This window comes from Carlito syrichta, unplaced genomic scaffold (assembly GCF_000164805.1).
Source record: "Carlito syrichta isolate Samal-C Ts95f unplaced genomic scaffold, Tarsius_syrichta-2.0.1 Scaffold308773, whole genome shotgun sequence".
Taxonomy (NCBI): Eukaryota; Metazoa; Chordata; class Mammalia; order Primates; family Tarsiidae; genus Carlito; species Carlito syrichta.
The window spans coordinates 89080-116524 of NW_007252869.1; the positions used below are offsets into that span (position 1 = coordinate 89080).

The 27445-nt window shown below is 40.2% G+C and overlaps 1 protein-coding gene across 2 annotated transcripts in view; it reads right to left on the reverse strand.

The window, feature by feature from the left end:
• Window positions 1-245: 245 nt before the first annotated feature.
• Window positions 246-27445, reverse strand: part of LOC103268128 (bile salt sulfotransferase-like) — an 82649-nt gene continuing 55449 nt past the window's right edge. For both annotated transcript variants that reach the window (XM_008065681.2, XM_021716350.1), the window contains exons 2-6: window positions 25737-25945; window positions 23096-23222; window positions 12806-12900; window positions 11190-11367; window positions 246-655 (exon numbers count right to left, since the gene is read on the reverse strand). In XM_008065681.2, coding sequence (XP_008063872.1) covers window positions 543-655; window positions 11190-11367; window positions 12806-12900; window positions 23096-23222; window positions 25737-25945 — 722 coding nt within the window. In that variant the 3' untranslated portion in view covers window positions 246-542. The remainder of the gene's footprint in view (window positions 656-11189; window positions 11368-12805; window positions 12901-23095; window positions 23223-25736; window positions 25946-27445) is intronic.

A 27445-nucleotide genomic window follows, 5' to 3' on the forward strand; every position in this document is an offset into this window, starting at 1 on the left:
TATTTTGATTATTATTTGCTCTAAAGTCTATCAATGTAATCATTAACTTTTTATTTTTATTTAAAAAATTTGTAAGAGGACCTTGAACAATTATAATGCTATAAGAAAGTGATCAGCTGTAATGGGAAACTGTCAGTGAGGGGGGTGGGATTGGCAGTTGAGGGAAACTGCTAGGGGAGGGAGGGGCATACCTCATCAACAGGAGTACCTGCATAGTCAATGTCTGTATACCTAACCCTGAATTGTACCCCACATCTTTATAATAAAAATTTTTTTTTAAGTTCAAATACACTTTCAGGCAAAATGTATATTATTTCTATACAATTCTATATGTTTGAAATATTACAAACACATAAAGGTTGTGGAATGCCATAGCATGCATAGGGGTGCCCTGGTAATTTTGAATGAAAAAAGTAGTCAAAGATGAAAATATATGATAATTTAAGACTCTGGGATGAAACAATATATGTTATACATAGGCCCTCAGTCAGGAAAGGAGAGCAAATATTAGTATCCATGTATGATCCAGAATGTGTTGGACATTATTTCCATGGCAACAGCTCTTGAGGAAGATCTGTCATCTTCTCCTGGAATAGTTTATCAAAGGCTTCAGCTTGGGCCACTGTTAAGTGATTTTTCCAGTCACCAGACATGCCTGGAAAACATGAAACAGAGACTCAAGTCAGATAGAAGAATGGGTCTTAAGACCCCAACACACCTCCTCCTTGCTCTGTTCTTATTGTCCATATGACATGGCCATTGTAGCCAATGTAGCAGAATGAGCAATCATTCATTGGTGAGCCATTATACTGGCTGGCAACATACTCATTCACACTTCTACCTGCCTGAAAACGATTCCCTATCTTTTCTTCTCTCCTGGCCCTCCCATTTGCAGTTAATCAGCAATAATGCGAGTATATCTTTGAATACGTCCAGACTCTAGCCACTTCTCACCACCTCCGTGACCAAGCCAACATCATCTGTCACCTGGGTTATTATCACAGACTTGTAACTTGTCTCTCTACTTATGATTTTTCTCCTGTATAAGTTACTTTTATCATGGCGGCCCTCGCGATCCCTTGAAAACAGATCCCTCCATTTCTTTCCCACTTGCCCCTTCAAGTCTTCACAGTGAGGTTTTCTCTCACCTCCCAGTTTAGAACTGTCCATCCACATCCTTGTTATATTTTACTTCCAACACTCTTTGCACAGAAAGTCTCTATGTATTTCCTTTCTGGCATTGTTTAAATTGCCCAAGAACTAGTGTTTCAAAGAGTGACAGACATATAATATGTACTCAAGAAATATTTATTAAAAGGATAATAAAAGAATGAAAGATGTACTAATATTATCTCCATTCCATCTACGAGAGGGAAGAAAAGGCCTGGAGAAGTACACAGTTAAAGTGATGGATGCAGATTTAAGGCCAAAGATTTTAACAACAGAAGTCATACTCTTAAGTATATGAGCATATAATTATTTCATATATCACATATATTAATATTTACATATGATACTAATATATTAATTTAATTAATTGATGCTACAGAATGTTATATAAATATAAATGATATACTCTTGACTTACATGAATAAAAATTATATGGCAGAAAATAATATAGCATAATGTCTAATGTGTAACTGGTGCCCTGTAATCATCCATTGTTCTTTAATGCTCTCTCTGTGTGTTCACCTGTCTATATCCAGATTTCCTCTTCTTATAAGGATACCAGTTATATTGGATTTATGGATGACTATAAACCTCATTTTGACTTAAAGACTTTACACTGAGATATGATTACATTCTGAGGCACTGAAGTTTAGTACTTCAACCTATGAATTTAGGGGAATACCCTCCAGCCCATAACACTCCGTCATCTCTTCCCCACACGCTCATGTCCTTCTCACATGCAAAATATACGCACCTCATCTGAAAAACCCAAAAGTCTTCATCCATTCCACTGTCAACTCTACATCCAAAGTCTCATTTAATTATCACTTAAGTCTCACTAAGAATGGGTGAGACTTGAGGTGTGAGTCACCCTGAGCCAAAGCTCCTCTCTTGTTGCTAACCTATAAAACCGGACGTGTAATCTCTGTTCAAAATATAACAATGAGACAGACACAGGATAGATATTTCTATTCCAAGAAAGAGAAACAAGAAAAACAAAAGGGATCATGGATGCCAAGCAATGAAAAACCTAGCAAGGCAAATCACATTCGATTTTAAGTCTCAAGAATGATCTCTTAGTCTCAATTCTCTGTCCACCTGGCTCACCAGGGTGACAGTGGCCTTGACTTGCTTGAGGTCTTTTAAGTATATATTTTTTAATTCCATGGATCAACAGTTCAGATTCGCTTAAACTGTACGGATTTGAAGGAAAGGGTTCTTTAAATCTTACAACAGTCATCTTCGTTCATCTTCAGTCCAAGAGGAGGGACATGATTAATCTTTCATCATAGGGGGCCTTACAATATTTGAATGCAAAGTATCTCCTCTCCCTCTTTCACAGGTGAGTCATACCTTCATACGTTTCTTTGCTCAGGATAATTCTCTATGCTAACTCACCAGTGGGGTATCCCCAGTGTGATTCTCTCTAGTCCTGTCCTCCTCTCCTAGGTCAATCAGGCTTGCAAGTCTAGAAGGAGTAATTAAGTAATCTGGTCACTGAAGAATGGACATTCCCTGTGTCTAATTCCCAGAAAGGAGAATCAGAGTGACCTCACATAAGTCAGATAACCCTCCCAGGCTGAGTCAACTTTCTCCAAGTGCCAGAGTTCACATTAGTACCTTGAAGGAGACTCCCTGATGAGAAGTCCTGAGAACTTCTCTGAGTGATGAGAAAGCAAAGTTGATCAATTCAAACTCTCAGTCTCAACTGTTAGCACTCCCATTGTATTCTGCTACATTTTGAGAGCAAAGCATTTTTTTTTAAGATTCAGGTAGTATACAGCACATGTTTATTACATGGACATCTTGTGTAGTAGTGGGGACTGGGTCTCAAGTGACCCATTTCCACATAGTGAACATTGTGCCCAATAGGTAATTTCTGAACTCTTATACCCCTCCCCACATTACTCCTTACTGATGTCCCTAGTGTCCATTATTTCCATCTCTGTGGCCATTTAGTTCCTGCATATAAATAAGAACATTTCGTGTTTGGTATTCTGTTTCTGAATTAGTACACCTAAAATGATGCTCTCCAGCTCCACTGATGGTGCTGCAAGGACATGATTTCTATATTTTTGATGGCTGTATAGTATTCTATGGTGTATATGTACAACATTTTCTTTATCCAGTCAATCATTGATAGGCAATTATGTTGAGTCCATGGTTTTGCAATTGTGAATAGTGCTGCAATGAACTCACGAGTACAATGTATTTTTTATACAATGACTTCCTTTGGATAGATTACTAGTAGGGAGATCAATGAATCAAGTAGTAATTCAATTTATAGTTCTTTGAGAAATCTGCATGCTGTTTTCCAGAGAAGTTGAACTAATTTATAATCTCAACAATAGTTTATGAGTGTCTCCTTTCTTCCACAACTGCACCAACATCTGTTGTTCTTTGACTTTTTAATAATAGTAATTCTGATTGATGTAAGGGGATATCTCATTGTGGCTTCAGTTTGCATTTCTATGATGATTAGTGATGGTGAACATTTTTTTCATAAGTTTGTTGGTCAGTTGTGTGTCTTCTTTCAAGAAATCTCTATTCATGTTCTTTGCCCACTTTGATAGGGTTGTTTGTATTTTCATGTCAAGTTGAGTTCCTTGTAGATTCTGGATATTAGTCCTTTTTCTGAGGCATAATTTACAAATATATTTTTCCATTCCAAAGATTTTCTGTTCACCCTGCTGATTATTTACTTCACAATGAAGTTTAATTAAGTCCCACTTGTCTATTTTTTTTTGTTTTTGTCACAGCTGCATTTTGCATCTTTATCATAAATTATTTGCCTATGTTGATGTCCAAAAGAGTGTTTTCTAGTTCCTCCTATATGGTTTTTATAGTTTCAGGTCTTACATTTAAGTCTCTAATTCATCTTGAGCTAATTTTTATATGGTGAGGGACAGGTAGCTAGTTTTATTCTTCTGCATACAACTAGCCAGCTTTCTCAGCATCATCTATTGAACCGGATGTCCTTTCCCCATTGTTTATTTTTGTCAGTTTTGTTGAAGATAAATTGGCTGTAGGTATGTGACTTTATTTCTGGGCTATCTAGTCTGTTCTATTAAACTGTCTAGTCTTGTACCAGTACCATGTTGTTTTAGTTACTTGTATTCTAATTGTATCATAATTTGAAGTCAGTGTGATGGCTCCACAATTATCCCTTTTACTTAGTAATGCTTTGGCTAGTCAGGCTTTTTTTATTGACTCCATATAAACTTTAAGATTGATTACTCTAGTTCCAGGAAAAATGAACTCAATCTCATTTACAATAGTCAGCCAAAAAAAAAAAAAAAAATATATATATATATATATATATATATCTAGGACTACACCTAACCAAGTGAGTAAAAGATCTCTGCACAGAGAACTACAAGACACTGATGAAAGAAACTGGAGGGGCTTCTGGCAGGAGGGCGATGGGGCAGCTTGGTCTGTGGGACCCTCCACAAAAGAGAACACACATAAAGACTCTAGCTCACTCCCAGGGGCTGCAGCTCCCGTTGTCGGCAGCCTGCTCATCACACGGAGCTCAGACACCGTCACCGCTCAAACACCTCGGCAGTCTGGGCTACCGCCACTGCCCTGGATGCCATCGCCCCGCCCAGCCTGAGGCGACCCACGACTTCGGACCTGGTGTGAATCCCCCACAAGCACAATCTATGGAGATCGCACCCACGGCCACTGCCACACCCCAGTCCTCGCCCCAAGCCAGGCTTGTGGAGAGCCTTCCATGTACTGTGAGGAAGTTGCCCCCACTGCAGCTACCGTTGCCTGCTCCCTCCCATCCTGGGATGCCTCCAACTGCTGCCAGCCCCAGCCTGGATTGCCTGGCAGTCTCCAGCTGCTGTGAATAAAGATCAACTAAAGCGGTGAGATAGCACCACCTGCTGGGGTTCCAAGGTAACAACATCAAAATGGGAAAGACAGAATCTCTTCCCTCTTCATAAACAGACATAGGCCAGATCTGAGTGATAAGACTCGGCAGGGAGCCCAGATCTGAACCACTCTCCACAGCAGGCCAGGGGCAGCTGACCCTAACTATGAACAAATCTACCAGCCTGCAAAGAAAGCTAGAAATCGAGCTGAAAGGACATTGGACTTAAGGAAAAGTCTCAGAGTGTGCTTGGATGGTTCTGTTAGTTTACTAACTTTATTCTATTCCTTTTGCTTTGTTCTTTTCTTATTTTTATTTCTCTGTAAACCCCATCTTTGTATAGAGGAATAGCACACCAGTAAGGAGGTTGGTTAGCTTGTGGCTAGCATCATTGTATGTTTTCGTTTTTTCATATGGTTGTTGGTTAGTTTGTAGTTGTAGCTGTTTTTCTTTTTACTTAATTCAGTCTTTGTGTCTCTTTTCATTTGTTAGTCAGTACACTTGTCTGGCTTCCCTCTTACTCCTCTCTCTCTCCACCCTCCCTCACCCCAATGCCTGCTCCATTCTCTTCCCTCTGTTAACCTAATTTTGCTTTCAGGGAGCAAACCTACAACCCCACTGCATGGACAGATTCCAAGGCAGTGGGAAGAGGGTTTCAGATTATCCATACACCTGTCAGCAGATTCCAGGATCTGCAGATAGATTTTGAATCACAGCTCCCCTCTTAATTAAATCTCAGAACTGCAAAAAGGACTGCCCCCAACCTATAGTCCAACTCCAGAATTGAACAAAGCAGGAGGATAAACATAAAGAAGAACAGGAGATTGAACAAACAGAAGCAAAAACAACCCCTCCACTCCTGAATAACAGAATTAAAGAAGATGGAAAAGTGGAGGGAAGGAAAAAATAGGGAGAAAAAATCTGCACAAATAAAAAAAAAAGAAGAAGAAGAAATGTTTCACACAGACGCCTGACAGCTCAGACATTGAGAAATCAGACTTTGAAACAAAAACAATGAAGTGACCCCAGAATGACTGGTCAAATGCAACAAACACAGACATCAAGACATTAATAGACAGAATTTAAAAAATTGAGGAGAGACAAGAGGAAAATACAAAGGAGTTGATAACTGAAATAACAGCAGTAAAGAATACTGTGATGGAAATAAATAACAAGCTAATAATCATGGAAAGCAGAATTAGCCAAGCAGAAGAAATAATCTCAGAGCTTGAAGACCAAAATACAGAACTAACCCAAACTGTCAAAAACATAGAAAAGAAGCTCAAAAAGACAGAAAAAAACCTTCAACAGATGAATGATTACTTCAAGAGACTGAACCTAAGAATAATTGGCCTTCCTAAGGCAAAGAGAGACACAGAGACCACACTGGAACAAACATTTCATGAAATCATTCAAGAAAACTTCCCTCATCTCATCAGTGACGCAAAAATTCAAACATTAGAGATTCAGAGAACCCCTGCAAGACAACAAATGAGAAGATAAACTCCCAGACACATAATAATTCACCTAAACAAAGTAGGTATAAAAGAAAAACTCCTAAAGGCAGCAAGAGAAAAATGTCAGACTACTTACCAGGGAACACCAATTAGAATAGCAGCAGATTTATCTACAGAAACCCTTCAGGCTAGGAGAGCTTGGAGCCCTATCTTCAAAGTTCTAAAAGATAAAAATTTCAACCGAGAATAACCTACCCAGCCAAGCTAAGCTTCATCAGTGAGGAAGAATTGAAATCCTTCCCAGATATCTGATCCCTAAGAACTTACACTACCACCAGACCACCTCTACAAGAAACATTTAACAAAGTATTGAACACAGAAGAAAATGAAAAAAGAACAACAACGTTCTTCACAAGAGTACAGGAAAAAGATTAAAAACACACATGAACCAAACCCAAAACCAAAAGAAAGACAACAAACAGGAACAACAACAACAACTCTGCAAGAACCATATGATAGGGATCAACTCTCACATTTCAATAATTAGCTTGAATATGAATGGACTAAGTGCACCACTGAAAAGATATAGAATGGCAAAATGGATAAAGTATCACCAGGCAAAATATATTGCTTTCAAGAGATTCACCTCACTAAAAAAGACACTCACAGATTCAAAGTAAGAGGATGGGAAACAAATTTTCAGGCGAACAGAACACAAAAGAAAGGAGTCACAATCTTAAACTGAGACAAAATACCCTTTAAGCTATCAAAAATTAAAAACATACAGAAGGCCACTACATAATGATAAAAGGTTCAATCTGTCAACAAGAAATATCCATCCTAAACATATATGCACCCAACATAGGAGCACCAACTTTCATAAAGCAGCTACGAGGTAAACTTAAAAAAGATATTGACTCTAAGACTATAGCAGCTGGGGACTTTAATACCCCCCTCACAACCCTAGACAGATCATCAGGACAAAAATCAGCAATGAGATCCAGAACCTCAATGTGACTCAAGACCAAATGGACTTAATTGATACCTACAGAACACCCCACCCAATGACCACAGAATATACATTCTACTCATCACCACATGGAACGTACTCTAAGATTGATCACATACTTGGCCATAAAGCAAGCCTAAACAAATTTTAAAAAATAAAAGTTTTGCCATGCACCTACTCAGACCAAAGTGGAATAAAAATAAACATAAACACCAACAAGGTTCCCCCAAAACCCACAAAGACATGGACACTAAACAGCATGATGCTAAACAACTCCTGGGTCAATGATGAAATCAAAACAGAGATTAAAAGATAACTGGAAACAAATGAAAATAAAGAAACATCTTATCAAAATCTCTGGAATGCCATGAAAGCTGTAGTAGGAAGGGAATTCATATCTCTACAAACGCACATGAAGAAAATAGAAGGAACACAAATCAACAGCCTAACAAGTCACCTAAGGAAGCTGGAAAAGCAAGACCCCAAAACCCTAATTTCACCAGAAGAATCCAGATCACCAAAATAAAGGCCCAAATCCAGGACATAGAAGACAAAAAGATAATACCAAAAAATCAATGAAACTAAAAGCTGGTTCTTTCAAAGGATGAACAAGATTGATGGTCCCCTAAATAGACTGACCAAGAGAAAGAGAGAAAAAGCCCAAATAAACACAATCAGAAACATAAAAGATGAAGTCACATCTGACCCAGAAGAAATACAAAAGATCATTAGAGACTACTATGTACACTTGTATGGAAACAAACTTGAACACCTTAAGGAAATGAAGAACTTTCTGACATCACACAACCTGCCTAGGATGAAACAAGAAGAAATCAAGACCCTAAATAGATCAATAACAATAAAGGATATTGACTATGTAATAAGAAAACTGCCTACCAAAAAAAGCCCTGAACCAGATGGCTTTCCAGCAGAATTCTATATGACATTTAAGGAGGAGCTGATATAATACTACTGAAAGTATTCCAGGAGATTGAGAAAGATGGAACTCTCCCCAAATCATTTTATGAAGTTAACATCACATTGGTACTCAAGCCAAGTAAAGACCCAACAAAGAAAAAGAACTACAGGCCAATATCTTTGATGAACATAGATGCTAAAATTCTAACAAGATCCTAGCAAACCGGATTCAACAACACATCTCAAAACTCATCCATCATGACCAAGTAGGCTTCATCCCTGGGATGCAAGACTGGATCAATATTCATAAAACCACAAATGTAATCAAATACATCAACAGATGTCAAAACAAAAACCACATGATTATTTCATTAGATGCAGAAAATCTTTTGATAAAATCCAGCACCCCTTCTTGATAAAAACCCTCGAACATCTAGGTGTACACAGAACATACCTCAAAATAGTAAAAGTCATCTACAAGAAACCCACAGCCAGCATACTCCTAAACAGACAAAAATTGGAATCATTTCCCTTGAAAACTGAAATAAGACAAGGATGCCCACTCTCACCCCTCCTGTTCAATACAGTATTAGAAGTCCTGGCTAGAGCAATCAGAGAAGAGAAGGCAATCAGGGGTATCCAAATAGGAAAAGAGGAAGTCAAGCTATCTCTCTTTGCAGATGACATGATTGTGTACCTTGAAAACCCAAGAGAATCTGTCAAAAACTTCCTTGCACTAATAAAGGACTTTGGCAGTCTCAGAGTATAAAGTAAATGTGCAAAAGACAATCACATTTCTTTACACCAATAATAAAAAAACAGAAACCCAAATAAAAAGCACAATCTCATTCACAGTAGCCACAAAAAAAATGAAATACCTTGGCATCTTCCTAACCAGAGATGTGAAAGACCTTTACAAAGAAAACTACAAAATTCTGCTCAAAGAAATCAAAGATGACACAAACAAGTGGAAAAATATCCCAGGCTCATGGATTGGAAGAATCAACACTGTGAAGATGTCCATCTTACCTAAGGCAATCTACAGATTTAATGCAATACCCATCAAATAATCAGCAACATTGTTCTCAGATCTAGAAAAAACAATACAGGAATTCATATGGAAACACAAATGACCAATAATAGCCAGAACAATCCTCAGCAAAAAAAAAAAACAAAGCAGGAAGTATCACACTACCAGACTTTAAACTTTACTATAAAGCTACAATAATCAACACAACTTGGTATTAGTAAAGGACAGGAATATAGATCAAGGGAATAGAATTGAGATTCCAGAAATAAAACTTCAATTTCTCAACCAACTCATCTTTGAAAAAGCCTCCAACAACAACCACTGGGGAGAGAACAATCTATTCATTAAATGGTGCTGGGAAAACTGGCTGACCACATGCAGAAGATTCAAACAAAATCCCTATCTAACCCCATACATAAAAATTAACTTAAATGGATCAGAGACCTAAATGTAAAACCTCAAACCATAAGAACTTTAGAAAATGCAGGACACACTCATGGAAGTTGGAACTGGCATCCAATTCCTAAGCAAAAACTGAAATGCATGGGCCATTAGACATAAGATAGACAATTGGGACCTCATTAAACAGACAAGTTTCTGCAAAGTCAAAGAAACCGTCAAGAGAGCAGGGAGACAGCCCACAGAATGGAAAGTATTTGCCCGCTCCATGTCTGACAAAGGCCTAACATCTAGGATCTACAAGAAACTCAACTGTGCTGAAAAGAAAAAAACTAACAACCCCATTACAAAGTGGGCAAAAGATATGAACAGACACTTCTCAAAAGAATACATATGAGTGGCCAACAGATACATGAAGAAATGTTCAACCTCACTAGTCATCAAGGAAATGCAAATTAAAACTACACTGAGATACCATCTAACTCCAGTCAGAATGGCCATTATCAATAACTCAAAAAATAACAGATGCTGGAGAGGATGTGGTGAAAGGGAACACTTCTACACTGTTGGTGGGAGTGCAAACTAGTGCAGCCTCTGTGGAAATCAGTGTGGCAATTCCTAAAAGCTCTAAATATCGACCTTCCATATGACCCTGCAATTCCCCTACTGGGAATATACCCTGAAGAACTCAAATCACTCTATAAAAAAGATACCTGCACACGTATGTTTATCGCAGCATTGTTCACAATAGCAAGAACATTGGAACCAACCATGCTGTCCATCAAAAGAGGACTGGATTAAAAAATGTGGTACATATACCGATGGAATACTATGCAGCCATAAAAAAGAACAAAATCATGAATTTTGCAGCAACCTGGATCGAACTAGAGTCTATAATGCTGAGTGATCTCTCACAGAAACAAAGATCTGAGTATCCCTTGCTCTCACTCATAAGTGGACCTTGAACAATTATCATAAAACTATAAGAAAAGGATTGACAGAGGTGGAAAACTATGAGGTGGATAGGTAGGGGAAGGTAGGTGGGATTAACGGTAGTCAATATCTGTCTGGGGATGGGGGGGCACACACCATCAACAAGTGTACCTGCACAATGCATATTTGTATACCTAACCCTTAACTGTACCCCACAATTTTAAAATAAAAAATATGTATTTAAAAAAAAGAAACTGGAAATGACACAAACAAATGGAATAACATGCCCTGCTCATGGATTGGAAGAATCAATACATTAAAATGACCATAGTGCCCAAAGCAATCTATAGATTCAATGAAATCCCTATCAAAATACCAGAGCATTTATTTTACCTTTTCTTGTAATTAGTACATCCTGAGACAAAAACACATCATTCAGGAGGGAATAATTGGACATGTTGTTTTCTTTCATGGCCTGGAAGGAGCTATTTTTGACAACTAAGCTCAGTTCTTCCGGTTCCAACTTCTTACCAAGGAATTGACAGATCTTCTCTACAGTTCCTCTTATGTCCTAAAAAAAGAAAAAAGAAAAATGAGAGTATGAAAGAGAAAGACAAAAGATAAAATAAGATGAGATGGAGAGAACTGCTAATGAGAAGGAGGAGAAACAAGATGAGAGGAACAGCATACAGAAGTGAGAAGTGATTGAGATGAATGCAACTAGCAGAATGAAAAAAGGAGAACAAAGTATGCAAAAGATGTGAAAAACTCCCGGTATGCTTGAGTTTAGGACAACTTAATAGTAAAAGACAGAGCCTTGGGTTTCTAAAGAGACTTCTATCCCTCTCTTGGCTTCTAGACAATAATCAGGATTAGCAAGGAGAGGTTCAGAAAAACTTGACAAACACTTAAGGGATTGATTTCAAATCCTAACTGTGCATTCAAATAATACTGTTTCCCAAAACTAACAATCAAATAATGCATAGAATTTTACAATATCTTCTTATATATCATCTCAAAAATTCATACTTGATACATGATCCTGGGAGGTTAAGTTAAGAAAATAGAGTTTTTATAACCAGGAAGATTTTGCATTGAGACATGGACCTTCCTCTTAGAACTTAAGTGATTTAATTTTTCCTTTATTTCATAAGTCCTGGTTGTTATCTAAGGAGACGACACACAACTGTGGGAATAACTAAAATAAAAGCTCATTGCGTCATCTGAAAGAAAAATCAGAGGAAGGAATGGGATCATGTGCCTAAGATAGCTAGATGTGTTACAAAAGGCTTCTTAATAATTATGAATTCATGCTTAGGCCATAGGAGACTGGACAGGAGTAGCCAGAGGAAGGTGATAGAAAGTCATGTTTCTCAGGCAAAAGCAAAATCCAGTGTTTGTTATTTTCTTTTTTCTCTAAGATACCACTAATAGATCAAACTTCTTTTTTTGATGGTCTATCACTCTTACTGGTTTCAAGCATCATTTGACATCTTTTCCTGTCTATCACTAGTCACTCCAGGAGTATTTGGCATCTTAGAATATTTGTACACAAATTGATTTCATGCCATCATTTCTCTTCATATCAAGTTGAGATACCAGACAGTTGGACACACCTCTGGAACTAAAACATTTCTACCTAGTCCCATCTTCTTCCCCAGTGCCCTTTCATCACTAGATCATCAGAGTCACCATGTGTCCTAACCTGAGAAATTTTTACAACCACCAGTGCTAACATAAGCCATTGTACTCTGCCTCAATGCAAAGAAAAAATCTCTTTAGATGTCTTAAGAGGAAATAAGGGAGACTATGTGAAGAAAGGGCATGAAGCTTGGGGAGGGTCAACCAGAAATAGAACAGTGAAGACCAGGGAGCTAATCTCACTCTTAATTCCTCTTCTTCAGGCTAAACTTTGAGAAGGTGGAACGGAGACAGAAAAATTCAGGGAAGTTAGAGGAAGTGATGGTGGTGGTGACACAGTGTGTATTGACCATAAAAATGATGGTTACCTGTTTCAGTTCTTCATAACTCAGTATCAGGAATGTGTTCCTTTCTCTCATGGGCATCCAGCCATGAATGTGGTCAAACCATGATCCGTATACCACTGTGTGGAGTTAGGCAGCAAGAGTGATAGGTTACAAACTCTGTGAAAGCAGAGGTCCAATCTATTTTGTTGACTTCCCACCAGCTTCATTAAGGTATAATTCGCAAATAAAACTTGTATACACTTATAGTGAACAGTATGATGTTTTGATATATAAAATATTATGAAATGACAAAATCAAGCTCATTAACATATTCATCATCTCATATACCTTTTGTTTGGTGGGAAGAAATTTTAAGACTTTCTCTCAAATCAATTTCCAAGTATATATTATTATTCTGAACTATAGTCAACATGCTGTACAACAGATCTCCAGAAGTTATTCATCTTCTCTAACAAACTTTGTGCCCTTTGACCCACATCTTCCTAATCTCGGTTCCCAGAATCCCCCACTTCTGTTGACCTCCATTCTACTCCATTCAATTTTTTTTATTCCACATATATGTGAAATCATGCAGTATTTGTCTCTCTGTGCCTGACTTATTTCACTTAGCACAAAGTCCTCCAGGTTCATTCACGTTGTAGCAAATGGCAGGATTTCCTGTTTTTTTAGGGTTGAATAATATTCCATTGTATATACAGTGAGCTCCTGTATCTGTGGGCTCCACATGCAGGCTCAACAAACAGCAGGTAAATACAGTATTCACAAGATGTAGAAACCCAGGATGTGAAGGGATTTATTTATCATTATTCATTGAGATCTAACAATTAAGTTCATGAACTTGCTGACATAAGCTTACGTTGGTGGCACTGCACAAATAAATGTATTGGAACACCCTCCCTATTCACCTGATCTGACCCCCCAATGACTTTTTTCTTTACCCAAAGATAAAGGAAATATTGAAAGTAAAACATTTGATGACATTCAGGACATCAAGGGTAATATGATGAGAGCTCTTATGGTCATTCCAGAAAAAGAGTTCCAAAATTGCTTTGACAGGTGGGCTAGGCACTAGGATCGGTGCAGTGATATTCAGCAATGAGGTATTTCTCACTTTTTCTAGTATGAGTTTGTGAACCTAATTGTTGAACCTCGTATCTTTTCAGACTAAAACTTTTAAACAGTTATATTATCACACCATAGCTAAAGCAACCAAACAAACCCCACAAGCATTCTTTACTATCTCCTAATCTCTAAATAGTATTTAATTTTTCTAGATTATTTCATAAATATCTTTTCATGTTTATTTTTTCCCTTGGACTGCTCAGCAAAAATGTTTGGTTTTTAAAAGTTGAAATCCAATAAGATACACACATGACATTGGGTTGACATATGATTGATATTGGGTTGGCATTCGTTGGTTTCAAGCAAGCAACACCTATAACCACCTCTGGGAAGGAATCCTACCTCATAGAGAAGAGAGAATAACAAAACCAGTGGCCTTCAGTGACTCCTACAAATAGCAATTATGGGTCATTCATTTTTACCTTCCTCCTGGCCACATCTAGCCTAGTGGTGCACGTGTTTCTGGTACACGTGGTTGGTCTTGGGAGATGGGACCCAGAGCAGAGACCATACAGGCCCTGAAACAGTATGCTTAGGTCTTTTTGAGGGGAGCAGATGAGATGTGGGGAGTGAATGAGTGCTGTCCAGACAGCAAGCCTCGAGCAAAGGCAAGGCCCCAAGTGAAGGCAAGCTCCCACTTGGTTGCTCTGCATCCTAGCCAAAGAGCAAGGGATTTACCCTGCTACATGGAATGGTGTCTCAGAGCCCACATCTGGGTGCAAATAGTACAGATAAGTCTCAGTGAAAAGATAACCATGGAACAGCTTGCCATTCAGGTAGTAACAAAATTCCATTATAGCTCCCTCAAAGACCATGAATCCCTCCCAACTTCCTTCATGCTTGATTATAAAATATACATGCTGAGTTAGTTCAGGGCCACTTCTCCTCCATTGGGGGAAAGTGTCCCATCTGGCCCCAGTTTTTCTTTATGTCTTTGTGCCTGTGTCTTTCTTAATCTCTCACCACTCTCTCTCAGGACCATCAAGGCAGCCACGTGAGACGTAGCATCTGGTGCCTGAACAGGGACCTGAGCACAAGAGAACTCCTAATCTCAGGCAAACAGACGCTCTGAGAGAAATGTGCACCTAAAAATAAGGGAAGGTAAGGAGCGGATTTAGTTTCAGCTTGGTGTAAAACATGGATAGTTCTGGCTCCCAATAGAGGAGTCTGTATGTCCAAGTGTTAAAATCTGTGCTTCAGGCAAGAGGCTGCCCAGTTAAAGGTTCTCAGAGGAATTTTTCAACTTTGTGCAGGAAACATTCCCCTGGTTCCCTGCTCAAGGGACAGTTAATTTGGATACTTGGAATAAGATCAGTAAACAGCTTAGGGGGCAGAAGGCCCTGATAAGGTTACCATCCCTACATTCACCCTGTGGTTTTTGATCTGGGATTGCCTCAGCCCACAGCAAGAGGACTCTCAGGTACCATTAAACACCATTGCAAATAAGCTGCCTCTGTCTGCATCACCACTCCCTCCACCTGACTTACCACCCCCTCCACCTGATTTACCACTGCCACCTGAGGCTCCTCTAAAAAATGGGTGTGAGCCAAATGCAGGGTCTGAAATGGACCAAGGAATCCATGACTCCAATGATGACTTGGATCTTAAAGAATTTGTCAATTTAACCTGTGTGGCCTGACCTTCAGCACCTATCTTGGGTGCCCAGCCAAAGCTAAAGGCAGCCCTGCCATAGCCCGCAGCATCTCCACTGCAACATTGTTTACAAAAGGCTTGTGAAGAGGGGGAGAATGTAACTGGCTTCCATTTATACCCAGTAGTTGAGTGGCCTGAACCAAAAGACACAGGACAGGGACACCTTGAACTTAACCCAAAAATCAATGGCAAGTCCTTCAAGGGCATCATAGACACTGGGGCAGATGTTTCTGTCACTGCCACAAACCATTGGCCAAGAGCCTGACCCCTTAATAGGGCATCCACTGACCTGTTGGGTATTGATCAAATTCACTCCCTTGATCAAAGTGCTGAAATTTTAAAATAGGAGGATGGGGAAGGTATGTCAGGATTTTTCCAGCCATATGTCCTTTCCAGCCTTCCTGTGACTCTGTGGGGTCGTGACATTTTGGCAAATATGGGTCTTTTGCTTCTTAGCCCTGGGTCAGCTGTCACTCATCAAATGTTAAATCAGGGGTTTAACCCCACAATGGGCCTGGGAAAGTATCAGCAAGGAATGTCCACCCCCATCCAGGCTACCCCACGACCAAAGCGACAAGGCTTAGGTTACTCCTCTCAACAGCTTTTTCAGTGGGGGTCTTGATCCTTTCTCCAACCCAGACCGCTGCCAAAATTACTTGACTTAATAATAATCCTGTTTGAGTTGATCAATGGCCCCTAACCAAAGAAAAACTCCAAGCCATTAATGCCCTTGTTCAGGAACAGCTTACAGCAGGGCACATAAAACCTACTCTCAGCGCTTGGAGTAGTCCTATTTTTGTAATAAAGAAATCCTACAACAGATGGAGACCACTGCAAGATCTTCAAGCAGTTAACCAAACTATGGAATCAATGGGACCCCTACAGCCAGGGCTTCCTTCCCCTACTGTTATTCTATGGAATTACCATCTAACAGTATTATACTTGAAAGACTCTTTCTAAACCACTCCTCCCCATCCAAACAATTGTCATCGTTTTGCCTTTAGCATTCCCTTGCTTAACCACCAAGTGATATTGCTGGTGGGTTCTGCCCCAGGGTATGGCTAACAGCCCTATTATGTGCCAAGAATATGTCACAAGAGCCATCCAACCTATTAGAGAGACCTATCCTACAGCTTATATCATCCATGATATGGACGATGTTCTTGTGGTCCATGACAACCAGAAAGAATTACTTATCGTATTTGCCTGCCTACAAGCTTCCCTTTCCAGCAATGGCCTGATAGTGGCACCAGAAAAGACCCAAAATGCTTCCCCCTTTTCATATTTGGGCCATATCATAGAGGGGCATAAAATATGCCCTCAAAAACTTCAAATCAGAACAGGTTCACTGTGCACCCTACACAACTTCCAAAACCTTCTAGGCTATATTGGCTCTGCAGTTCCCTTGGGCTCACCACTAAAGAGTTTGGGCCACTATTTGATATTCTCTGTGGGGACTCTTCACCAACCTCCCCATGCCAACTTATGCCCACAGCCACTATAGCCCTCCAAAAAGTAACTGGAGCTATTTTATGACAGTTAATAGGCTCAGAACCTCAAGTCATTGCCTTCCATACACAGCAATGCTGGTTATGGCAAAACTCTAACAACTGGCAACTTTCTCTTGCTAATTTCCCTGGCCTCCTTGATAATCATTACCCTCAAAATAGATTGGTACAGTTCATTGCCACCACATTCTTCATTTTTCTCAAAGTGATCAAGACTTCCCCTGTCCCTGCAGCATGAACCATTTTTACATATGGCTCTAGCAATGGCAAGGCAGGATATTACAGTAAGATGGGCTCCTTTGTCCAACAAACCACTCACACATCCACCCAGAGAGTGGAAATCCAGACACTCATTTTGGCCTTGGCATATTTTATTGATAGACCACTAAATATTTATAGTGACAGCATTTATACAGTGGGTGTTGCTCAGGTGATTGAAACAGCTACAATTGGCCACACCAACTCTGAAACAATTCTTCAACTGTCCTGGGCTTTATAACAGGTAATTCGAGCTCACCAATTTTCTTGTTTTGTGGGCCATATCCACACCTATTCAGGACTCCCTGGCCCCTTAGCTTTAGGTAACCAAGCTATAAATCGTTTGACAACAACCGCACAGGCTGCTGCACAAGCCTCTCATGCCATATATCACCAAAATGCCTCAAGCTTCTGAAAAGAATTTCACCTTACCAGAGAACAAGCCTGTCAAGTCATTCATCAATGTCCCAACTGTGTTATTCATTGACCAGGTGCAGCCCATGGGGGTTAACCCCTGAGGACTCAGACCCAATGTGTTGTGGCAAATGGACGTTACCCATATCCCAAGCTTTGGTAAATTACAATGGGTCCATGTAATTATAGATACCTTTTCTTGTTTTGTTTTCACGACTGCCCACATGGGAGAAAATGCTAAACAGGTAATCTCTCATTGTTTGGCAGGCTTTGCTTTCCTCGGTAAGCCCACCAGTATTAAAACTGACAATGGCCCAGCTTACACTAGTGCTGTCTTTACACATTTCTGCCAATCTTATTCTATCACTCATATTACAGGAATCCCTAATAATGCTCAAGGACAAGCCATTATTGAATGTGCCAACCAAACTTTAAAGAGACAAATATCAAAACAAAAAGGGAGAGATGGGTATTATTGTTCCCCCCATAACCAATTAAACCATGCATTATTTATAATTAATTTTTTGCACTGTGATAAATATGGCCAAAAGCCTGCAGATAGGCATCAGGTCTCTAATTCTGGACTTCCTATGGGTGTGGTAAAATGGAAGGACCTCCAAAGTAACCAATGGAGGGGACCTGATCCTGTGCTAATGTGGGGCAGAGAATTTGCTTGTGCTTTTCCAGATGAAGCCTATAAACCTATTTGGGTTCTGGAGAGAATCATCATTTGACATGTTGATGGACTCGACAGAAGGACTGGAACCCAGATTCAAGAAACTGAATATCTCCCCACCAGTCCCAGTGTAGCTGCCCAGTCAGAAGGAACCAGAAAGTGCCCCAATGATAAGACAGAGGCTCTGACACCTTGTGGCCACTATCAAAAGAACATCTCCACCCACATAAGGCCAGTTGAAATGCCTGACTCAAAAAGCTCAACACTCAGTTGAGGAGAACAGGGGGCCAAGTTCCCCCCAAGCCTTGTTCATGGCCATGCTAGCCATTGTTGCTTGTCAGGTTGGTGGAACAAGGAGAAATTCTTACTGGACTTATTTCCCAGACCCTCCCATTCTCCAACCTACTACATGGGCTGGTGGGTTGGTCCCTGTCTTTACCAACAATACCCGTAGTTGGGAGAACAGTCTGATATACATATTACTGCTGACAATAGTATAAATTTTAACTTCATGGGAGCTAGTAATAGCCCTCCTATTTGCCTTTCTAACACCCCTAAGTTGGGTTGTCTTAAGATGAGTCAAGAAAATTAAACCTCCTACAGGGCTACACAAATAGCTAATATTCCAGGCCCCTGGGACATAATAAAATATCTACAAACTATATCTAAGTGGGGGTTCCCTATGTCTCCCAGGCTCACCCTAATATCCCATACTGCCCTAATAGCACAGGGATAGAGCTTGGAAAATTCCCCAACTGGATAGAATGTGCCAGTCCTGTGTCCACAGTCTGAAACCTTACGGGAACCCCCTCTTAATCTCACATTGGTCTCACAGATTGGACCCCTCTCATCCTAACCATGAGTTCATTTTCCCTTGGGGTTTTTATTGCAATATCCTTACTACTTTCCAAGGTGACATCCAAAAGGAACTGTGGCAGATCACAGCCTCCTTTGGTTTTGTTAACTGTACTAGTGGGTCACTGGTTGATTTGGCAGGAAGCTGTGGTACAACCTCCCCCAGCTATGGGGTCTGGGCCTGTGTCCAACCCCCTTATGTCCTTTTAGCAGGCTCTGTTAATGTCACCCCAGTAGATAACCACCATGCCTTACAATGTAACTCTTGTAATCTTACAAATTGTGTCACCCAGCATAATGCATGACAAGATATCCTGGTTTTACACCAGCCCCCCTTTATTATGATTCCTGCTAACACATCAAGCCCTTGGTATGATGATGCAGGACTACAAGTGCTTCAAGAATTATACTACTAACTTGCTTCCTGGCCTCGTAGAGCCAATGGATTGATAATTTTTGGATTGGTGACCTTAATTTCAGTTATCGCTTCCGCAATGACTGCCACATCCATACTGTCTCAATCCATCCAAAATGCCAAGTTCATCAATGCTCTGGCTTGAAATACCTCCAAGGCCCTACAACAGCAAGAATCCATAGACTTAAAGCGAGAAAAAAAATTGAATGCCTTAGAGGCTGTAGTCATTGGATTGGGAAACCAGATAAACAGCATAAAGATGAGACAAAGATTACGAGGTCATGAGGCATACAGTTGGGTTTGTGTTACTTGTGTTTCTTATAATAACAGCCTTTGGGGTTGGGACTTAGTTTAAAAACACCTCCAAGGCATATGGAGCCACAATAACATCAGCAGAGACCTGCTTAAGCTACACCACAATATTCCAGACATCCAGAATAGCCAAGATCCTATCATACAACCTGCCCAAACAGCACAAACTCTTCTTAATGATCTCAAGGGATTCAGTCCCATTAATAGGTTACAACATTCTGACTGGTATATTCTGAGGGTATTTTTTTTTATTTGCTCTAATCTTCCTTTGTTTTTTGCCACTCGAATATGGAATCTTCCAATGCCAATTCAGAGCCGCCACAGTAGCCAACCATCACCTACATGTATAAAATAGACAAGGGGGAGATGCGGGGAGCAGATGAGATGTGGGGAGTGAATGAGTCCAGACAGCAGGCCTTGAGCAAAGGCAAGGCCCCAAGCGAAGGCAAGGTCCCACCTGGTTGCACTGCATCCTAGCCAAAGAGCAAGGGATTCACCCTGCTACACGGAATGGCGTCTCAGAGCCCACACATCTGGGTGCAAATAGTATAGATAAAGTCTTAGTGACAAGATAATCATGGAACAGCTTGCCATTCAGGTAGCAACAAAATTCCATTATAGCTCCCTCATAGACCTTGAATCCCTCCCAACTTCCTTTGTGCTTGATTAAAAAATAAACGTGCTGAGCTAGTTCGGAGTCACTTCTCCTCCATCAGAAGAAAGTGTCCCACCTGGTTCCAGCTTTTATTTATGTCTTTGTGTCTTTCTTAATCTCTCATCACTCTCTCTCGGGACCCTCAAGGCAGCCGCACCGGCCGCGGCACCTTTTGAGTGAAATATCGAAGGTTAAGGTGGGTTATAAGCTCCAGGTAAACAAGTGCTCTTGTCCCTACAGATTCCTTACCTTGTTGGGGAAGGAAATATATTCAGAGCTGGGGAGCCCCTAAGGTCTTGTTCATGTGTCCAGAGCAGGAACCTCTGCTGCCTAGGTCTAAGGACAATATTTCCTAGAACTTAAATTCCCAAAGTTTCTTCATCTGTATGGAGGAGTTTGCCTCACTCCTCTACAGAACTGCAGACAACTTAGAATATTTATATTAGTTGATAAAAATAAAGATCTTGAGAAGTATCTGCTATGTCCTTTTCCCAAAATCATGGCCTTCACAGAAACTTGGATGAAGCTGGATACCATCATACTAAGTAAACTATCACAAAAACAAAGAAATGGATACCACATGTTCTCACTCATCAGTGGACCCTGATCACTGGTCACAACAGCACAAGCAAGGGATCAGCCAACACTGGACAGTACTAAGGGAGGGATGAGGGAGGGGGAAGGGAAGAGAGCACGTGGCAACATACTGTGAACCTGGGCCACTATCAAGGAAGAGAGAGTCAGCTAAAAAGTCAAACTTCACCTACATGCAAACTACTTATGTAGTAAATCCCCACTTGTTCCCCACAACTCTAAAACTAAAAATAAAATTTATATTGGAGGAAAAAAAGATTTTGATGTCAGTGGTTCTTGACTAGATAAGAAATAAAGAAGTCTGTGTGTGAGTTTTAAAGCATGGACAAGCAAGATATCAGGATAACACAGAGGTTTATAGGATGTGCCTTCATCACCTACCACTATTAATTAGATTTGCCAAGGTTCCTGGTGACAGCTGATGCACAATCCTCACTTCCTTATACACCAAATGGCAAGATCAAATAAAGCATTGATGAGGGGATTGGTCTCTACATGTCTGAGCTTCCATCATATGGTTTCACTGTTGATGTTTTTCTGAAAGCGTAATCTGAAGCTGGACAGAAAACAAGGCTGAAGGGGTCAACTTGGGTTGGCTCAATGGAAAACATGTCTGCCAGGCTTTGAAAAGTGAACTTTAGACTGAGGACAAACAAAGATAATTGCAGTGTAGCCTACAAGAGTATGCAAGTGAGGACACTGACAGTAAACTTATTATGTTACTCTAGGAGAGAAGTAACAGTGACTCTGGTTAATAAAGTGCCATTGGAAGCTGTGGTGAATGGATAACCACTGTGTTTTACAAAGATGTATTGAAGGCTTACTGTGTGGCAAGAATTATTCTAGAATCTGGGGTCCAGCAATGAACAACTCAGATACTTTACCTTTTAGTATGGAGATGTGCAGAACAACAAATAAATACATGCCTGTTAGTGATGAGTTCTAAAGGGAAAAAAGTAAGGAAATAGAAGTGGAGAGCCTTGCTATTTAACATAGTGTTAAAATGGTAGGCTCCCCTAAATACAGCAATATTTTACCAGAGACCAGAGTATAGGTATTAATCAAGGTGGTGGGACTTGATTAATAATTAAATAAAGGACAAAAAAAGTGAGAGGCATGGAGGAGTGGGATGGGGAAAGAGGATGCTTAGAAAACGTCAGAATTATGCCAGCCCTTGTGTTGGGTGAGAGGTAGGGTAAGATAAATATGCAGTAAAACAGTTCAGGGTATGGGAAAAGATGTGCTCAATTCTGAACACATTGAACTAGAGGTACCTATGGATCCCTCCAGTGAAGGTGTCTGTAGGTGGCTGGAGCTCAGGAGACATGTCACAGTTGACACAGGAACTCATCATATAGTTTTGAGAAAAATTTCAAAATTGAAAGTAAATGAAAAAGCCCAAAAATCCTGCATAATTAAAAGCATAGATGTCCCAGTGTCATGCAAACAGTTTTGAGCCATAAAGAAACAGAGTATTAAGGGGGGTTTTAAAAGAGGAATCAGAGGAAAATGGTGGAATGTCATGATTGTGTTGTCTAGGAAGCCAATGAAAAGCTGACTTTCAGAGCCCCAAACTAGGAGAGTGAAAAAGTAAATAGTCTGTGTTAGCATTTGAGGCCCTAGAAATTCAGAAAATACCTAGGATGGCTTATCATGGGGCAAGCTGAGGGAGTGGCTAGCGTTCTCCTGCTGTGGGAGAGTAGGTGGACTTAGCAGATTTGAGTTCCAGAGGTGACAGAGCCTTATACCTATGGGGTAGTGAGATGCAGAGCTATAAGGTTGGTGTCAAATGAGGTCCTGTGAAGGACTCTGAGCAACCCCCAGGTTCTTTATTTTGCAATACACTCACCATTTCCTTGGATGAACCATTCGAAGTATTGTTCCAGTGACTCTGATCTCTTAAGAAATTTTGTCATACTCCAAAAAAAATAACCAGACACAAGAACATCTCTGGGATTTCTGATGAGATAAATCACCTTGAATGAAAAAATGAAAAATCAATAGTACTTTCCTACTCTTTTTGATCTCCCTAAAAATGGAGAAAAAGCCAATTATTAGAAAGTGCCTATTAAATATCCATAGATTTTTAAAATAAATTACTTACTGCATTCACTAATCAAATGTAAAATTTAAAGTTCTTATGATGTAGCCACTGCACTAGGAATACAGCAACGGAGGGGAAAAACATTGTCCCTTCTTTCCAGGATATTATATTCTACTCATAGTGGCAAACAATTGGAAGATTTTAAAAGATGAGTATTATATTTGTGTACTCTAGTTTAAAGATTACAAACAGGAAAATGAATTATGCTGCAGTCATAAATATATAGTCCTATATATTCATATATACACTCAAGACCATGGATAAATCTTAGACATTACATTGAGTAAGAGAAGCCAGACATCTAGTAACTCATACAGCATGAGTCCATTTATATGAAGTTCAAGAACAAGGCAAATGAATCTACAGTTATATGCAGTCTGACAATTAAGTTCATGAACTCATTTTAGAATAAAGTGCTACATACCTCACTGCTGAATATTACTATGGTCACTTTCAAAGAACTCTCTTTGGGAAGCTGTGTACTGACACCAGTACCTACTCTGCCCATCAATGCAACTTTGGGACTCTTTTTATGGGATGGCTATCAGAGCTGTCTGTATTAACCTCAATGTCCTGAATGTCATCAAAATGTCCTCCTTTCAATATTTCCTTAATCTTCAGATAAAGAAAAAAGTCATTGGGGCCAGATCAGGTGAGCAGGCAGGGTGCTCCAATACAGTTATTTGTTTACTGGCTAAACCCCCCCCCCACAGACAATGCTGTGTAAGCTGATGCATTGTCGTAAAGCAAGAGCTACTTTGGGACCATTTTGCACACCTTTCTCATGCCAAGATTGTCAGTTAAGCTTTTCCTGTTTCTCTATCAATGTTTATTTGGTCTGCTATGCTTCTCACAGTCAGCTGACGATTTTGATGCACAATTGGATGAATCTTTGCAATGTTTTTGTCAGTCCTACTCACTACTGGCCATCCTAAACTCTCCTCATCTGTGATGCTTTCTCTACCCTCAGAAAAACATTTAATCCATTTGTTCATTGCCGTTTTCTTCCTGGCATTATCTCCATAAACCTTGTCTAACATGTCCCTGATTTCACTTCCACTCTTTCCAAGTTCAACAGGAAATGTAATGTTTGTTCATTCCTCTAATTCAAGTTCTGGCATTCTTGCAATGGCACACAAAAACACACAACAACAATAATGAACACCACTCAGCAAGACACTACCACACATCGACATGAACACAGCTGTGAGACACTGATATACCAAGGTTATAAAACCTAACCTAGTTGTTTGTACAGTGCTGCCAATGTAGGCACATGGTGGTAAGTTTGCAAACTTAATTGCCAGATTTCATATACCAGGGAATGTTTACCATTGTGGGTGAGCATTGATTGGGAAGGAGCAAGAGGGAAGAGACATATTCTAAACTTAGATCTAGATGATGGTTACTCAGTGTGTACATATATAAAAATTTACAAAGCTAATACTTAAGATTACTGCATGCATGCACATGCATGCACACACACACACACACACACACACGATTACTTGACATTTGAACATCTGAGTGTTACTCTCAATTATACACCAACTCTCTTTGTGACATTATTTCTGGGTCTTGTCTCTCTCTAGGCCTCAATTTCCTCAGACAGGAATCTACCAAATACCAATAAGATCCATGTAAATAGGTGTATTATGACAAATGTATGATGCTGCAGCACATTGTAAACTTTCCATGAAAGGAGAATATTATCATAAGTTTCTCAATTTAATTTAAGCAAAAAAATTTTTTTATTGACGAACCAATAAAGACCTTCCAGAAAAGTATGCTTCTAAAATCTGTTCAAGGTATGCTAAATTTGGGATATCCATTGTCCTTTGTGGTGATCATCTGTCAGCCATGTGAGAGATTTGTGTGCCAACTGATCTCAATAGTTACATACAGTAAGAAATCATGTGTAGGAAAACCAACCAAGACACCAGAGCAATTACCCTGGAGTTAGGTGTTGACTTACGAATGTGTTGCTTCCCATGTGAACCACTCTGTGTGTCCTAATTGGCAGAACGCTCTTATCGAATTAAGTTGGCTAATTATTTTTGGAGCAACCGAAAGGTGGTTTTCTAGTGTATAATCCAGTTATGAATTCTGATTGGAGTTAAAACATGGTTTTCTAAGATTCTGGCATTATTATTTCATTTTATCCCTTGTTTAAATCTGGCTAGGGTAGTCTGTGGAATAGTCTACACCCTTGTACTCAAGGATGATCCATGGAGCAGCCACACTGGCATCACCTAATACAGAATCTCAGGTCCCACCCTAGACCTACTGAAATGACAATGCAGTTCAAGATCTCCAGGTGACTTACAGGCACATTAAAGTTTGAAAAGCATTGATCAAACATGTCTTAAGCATTATGCCCACTGACCTTGGCATTGGAACTGAAGAGAGACTTGGGGAAGAGTTGAATGGGGAGGTGGGAGGTGAGGAAGCGTGAGCCCCCCTTATTATTCAGTAATTTATTTCCATCCTCAGTTTCTAACCAGGGTGAGCGTTCCCAGATGGGCACAGACTGGATCCACTTGGGATCCCCCTTGGAATGAATCAGACAGAGAATCTCAATCAACCAGTTTGTTCCTGAATAAAGGAGAAAAAGGTCAGTCATTTCAACGTGACTTTTTAAGAATTATAATAAAATACACATAATGTAAAATGTACCATATCGCTTTTAACCATACAGTTTGGTAGTGTTATTTATACCATCACTGTTGCTCAACTTGAGTTTTTTCATCTTCCAAAACTGAAACTATGCTCATCAAACAACCACTGTCTATTTACCCCTCTCTCCAGCCCCTGGCAACCACATTGTGCTTTCTGTTTCTATGAACTTGACTACTATAGATACCTTATATAAGAGTAATCATATAGTATTTGTATTTTTGTGACTGGCTTATTTTGTTTAGCATACTATCCTCAAGGTTCAACTACACTGTTGCATGCATCTGAATTTTATTTATTTCTAAGGACAAATAACATTCCATTGCACATATATCTCATATTTATCCATGAGATGGTTATCCACTCATCTGTTAATGGCTGTTTGGGCTGTTTATTCCTTTTGGCTATTTGCTTACATCATTTTGAAAAAAATCCTAGACAAGGGGGCAGGTCAGTCGGTGAGACCCTCTGTGAAAATGAGTGTCCATAAAGCCTCTCACTCTCCCTGGTGGCTACGGCTCTCACTGCTGCCAGCCTGCTCTTCACACACTGCTCTGCTGCCGCCTCCATGCACTGTTCTGCCACTGCCTCCACCTCCACCAACCAGGATGACCCTCAGCTCCCAGTCCATGGAGCTCCTCCCACACACCTCACTACTGACGCGGCAGCCACCACCACACCCCCCCCACGCCTGGGATGGCTCTTGGTCCTGTCCCATGGAGCTTCTCCCACACACCGTGCTACTGATGCTGAGGCCACCACTGCTAGCACCCCCTCCAACACTGGGTGGTTCTTGGATCCCACCCCGTGGAACTCTGCGCTCCCCCACCTGCTGCACCACCCACCTAGCCCTGCCTGAGCTGCCCAGTGCTACACTGACCTGAATCACCTGGCAGTCTCACATTCCACCTTCCCCAATTTAGCCCAGGCTGCAGCGAAAAAAAAAGATCAGCTGTAGCCCTGAGACCAGATGGGGACCTGCATTGCCCTACCCAGCTCCGCCCAGCTCTGCCCAGCCTCCAACTTGGGATCTAAGGTAATAGCATCAAAATGGGAGATACAGAAATGCCTCCCCCATGCTAGATCGGACACAGGTCAGATCTGAGTGGAATACTTCCCAGGCAGCCCAGATCTAATCTGCCCTCCACAGCAGGTCTGGGGAAACTGACCCTAGCTGTGAGCAACCTACCAGCCTGCAATGAGAGCTAGAGATAAGAGTTGAAAGGACATTAAACTTAGAGGAAAAACCTCAGAGCATGCTTGGTTCCCTTGTTTTAATTTTTTTTTATTCTTTGTTTGTTTTACTCATCTTTTTTCTGTTTTCTCTCTCTTCTTACATTTATTGTAACGTTACTTCTTACATTTATTGTAACATTACTTTGTTTCTGTTAGTTTAGTGATTTTTTTTTCTTTTGACCT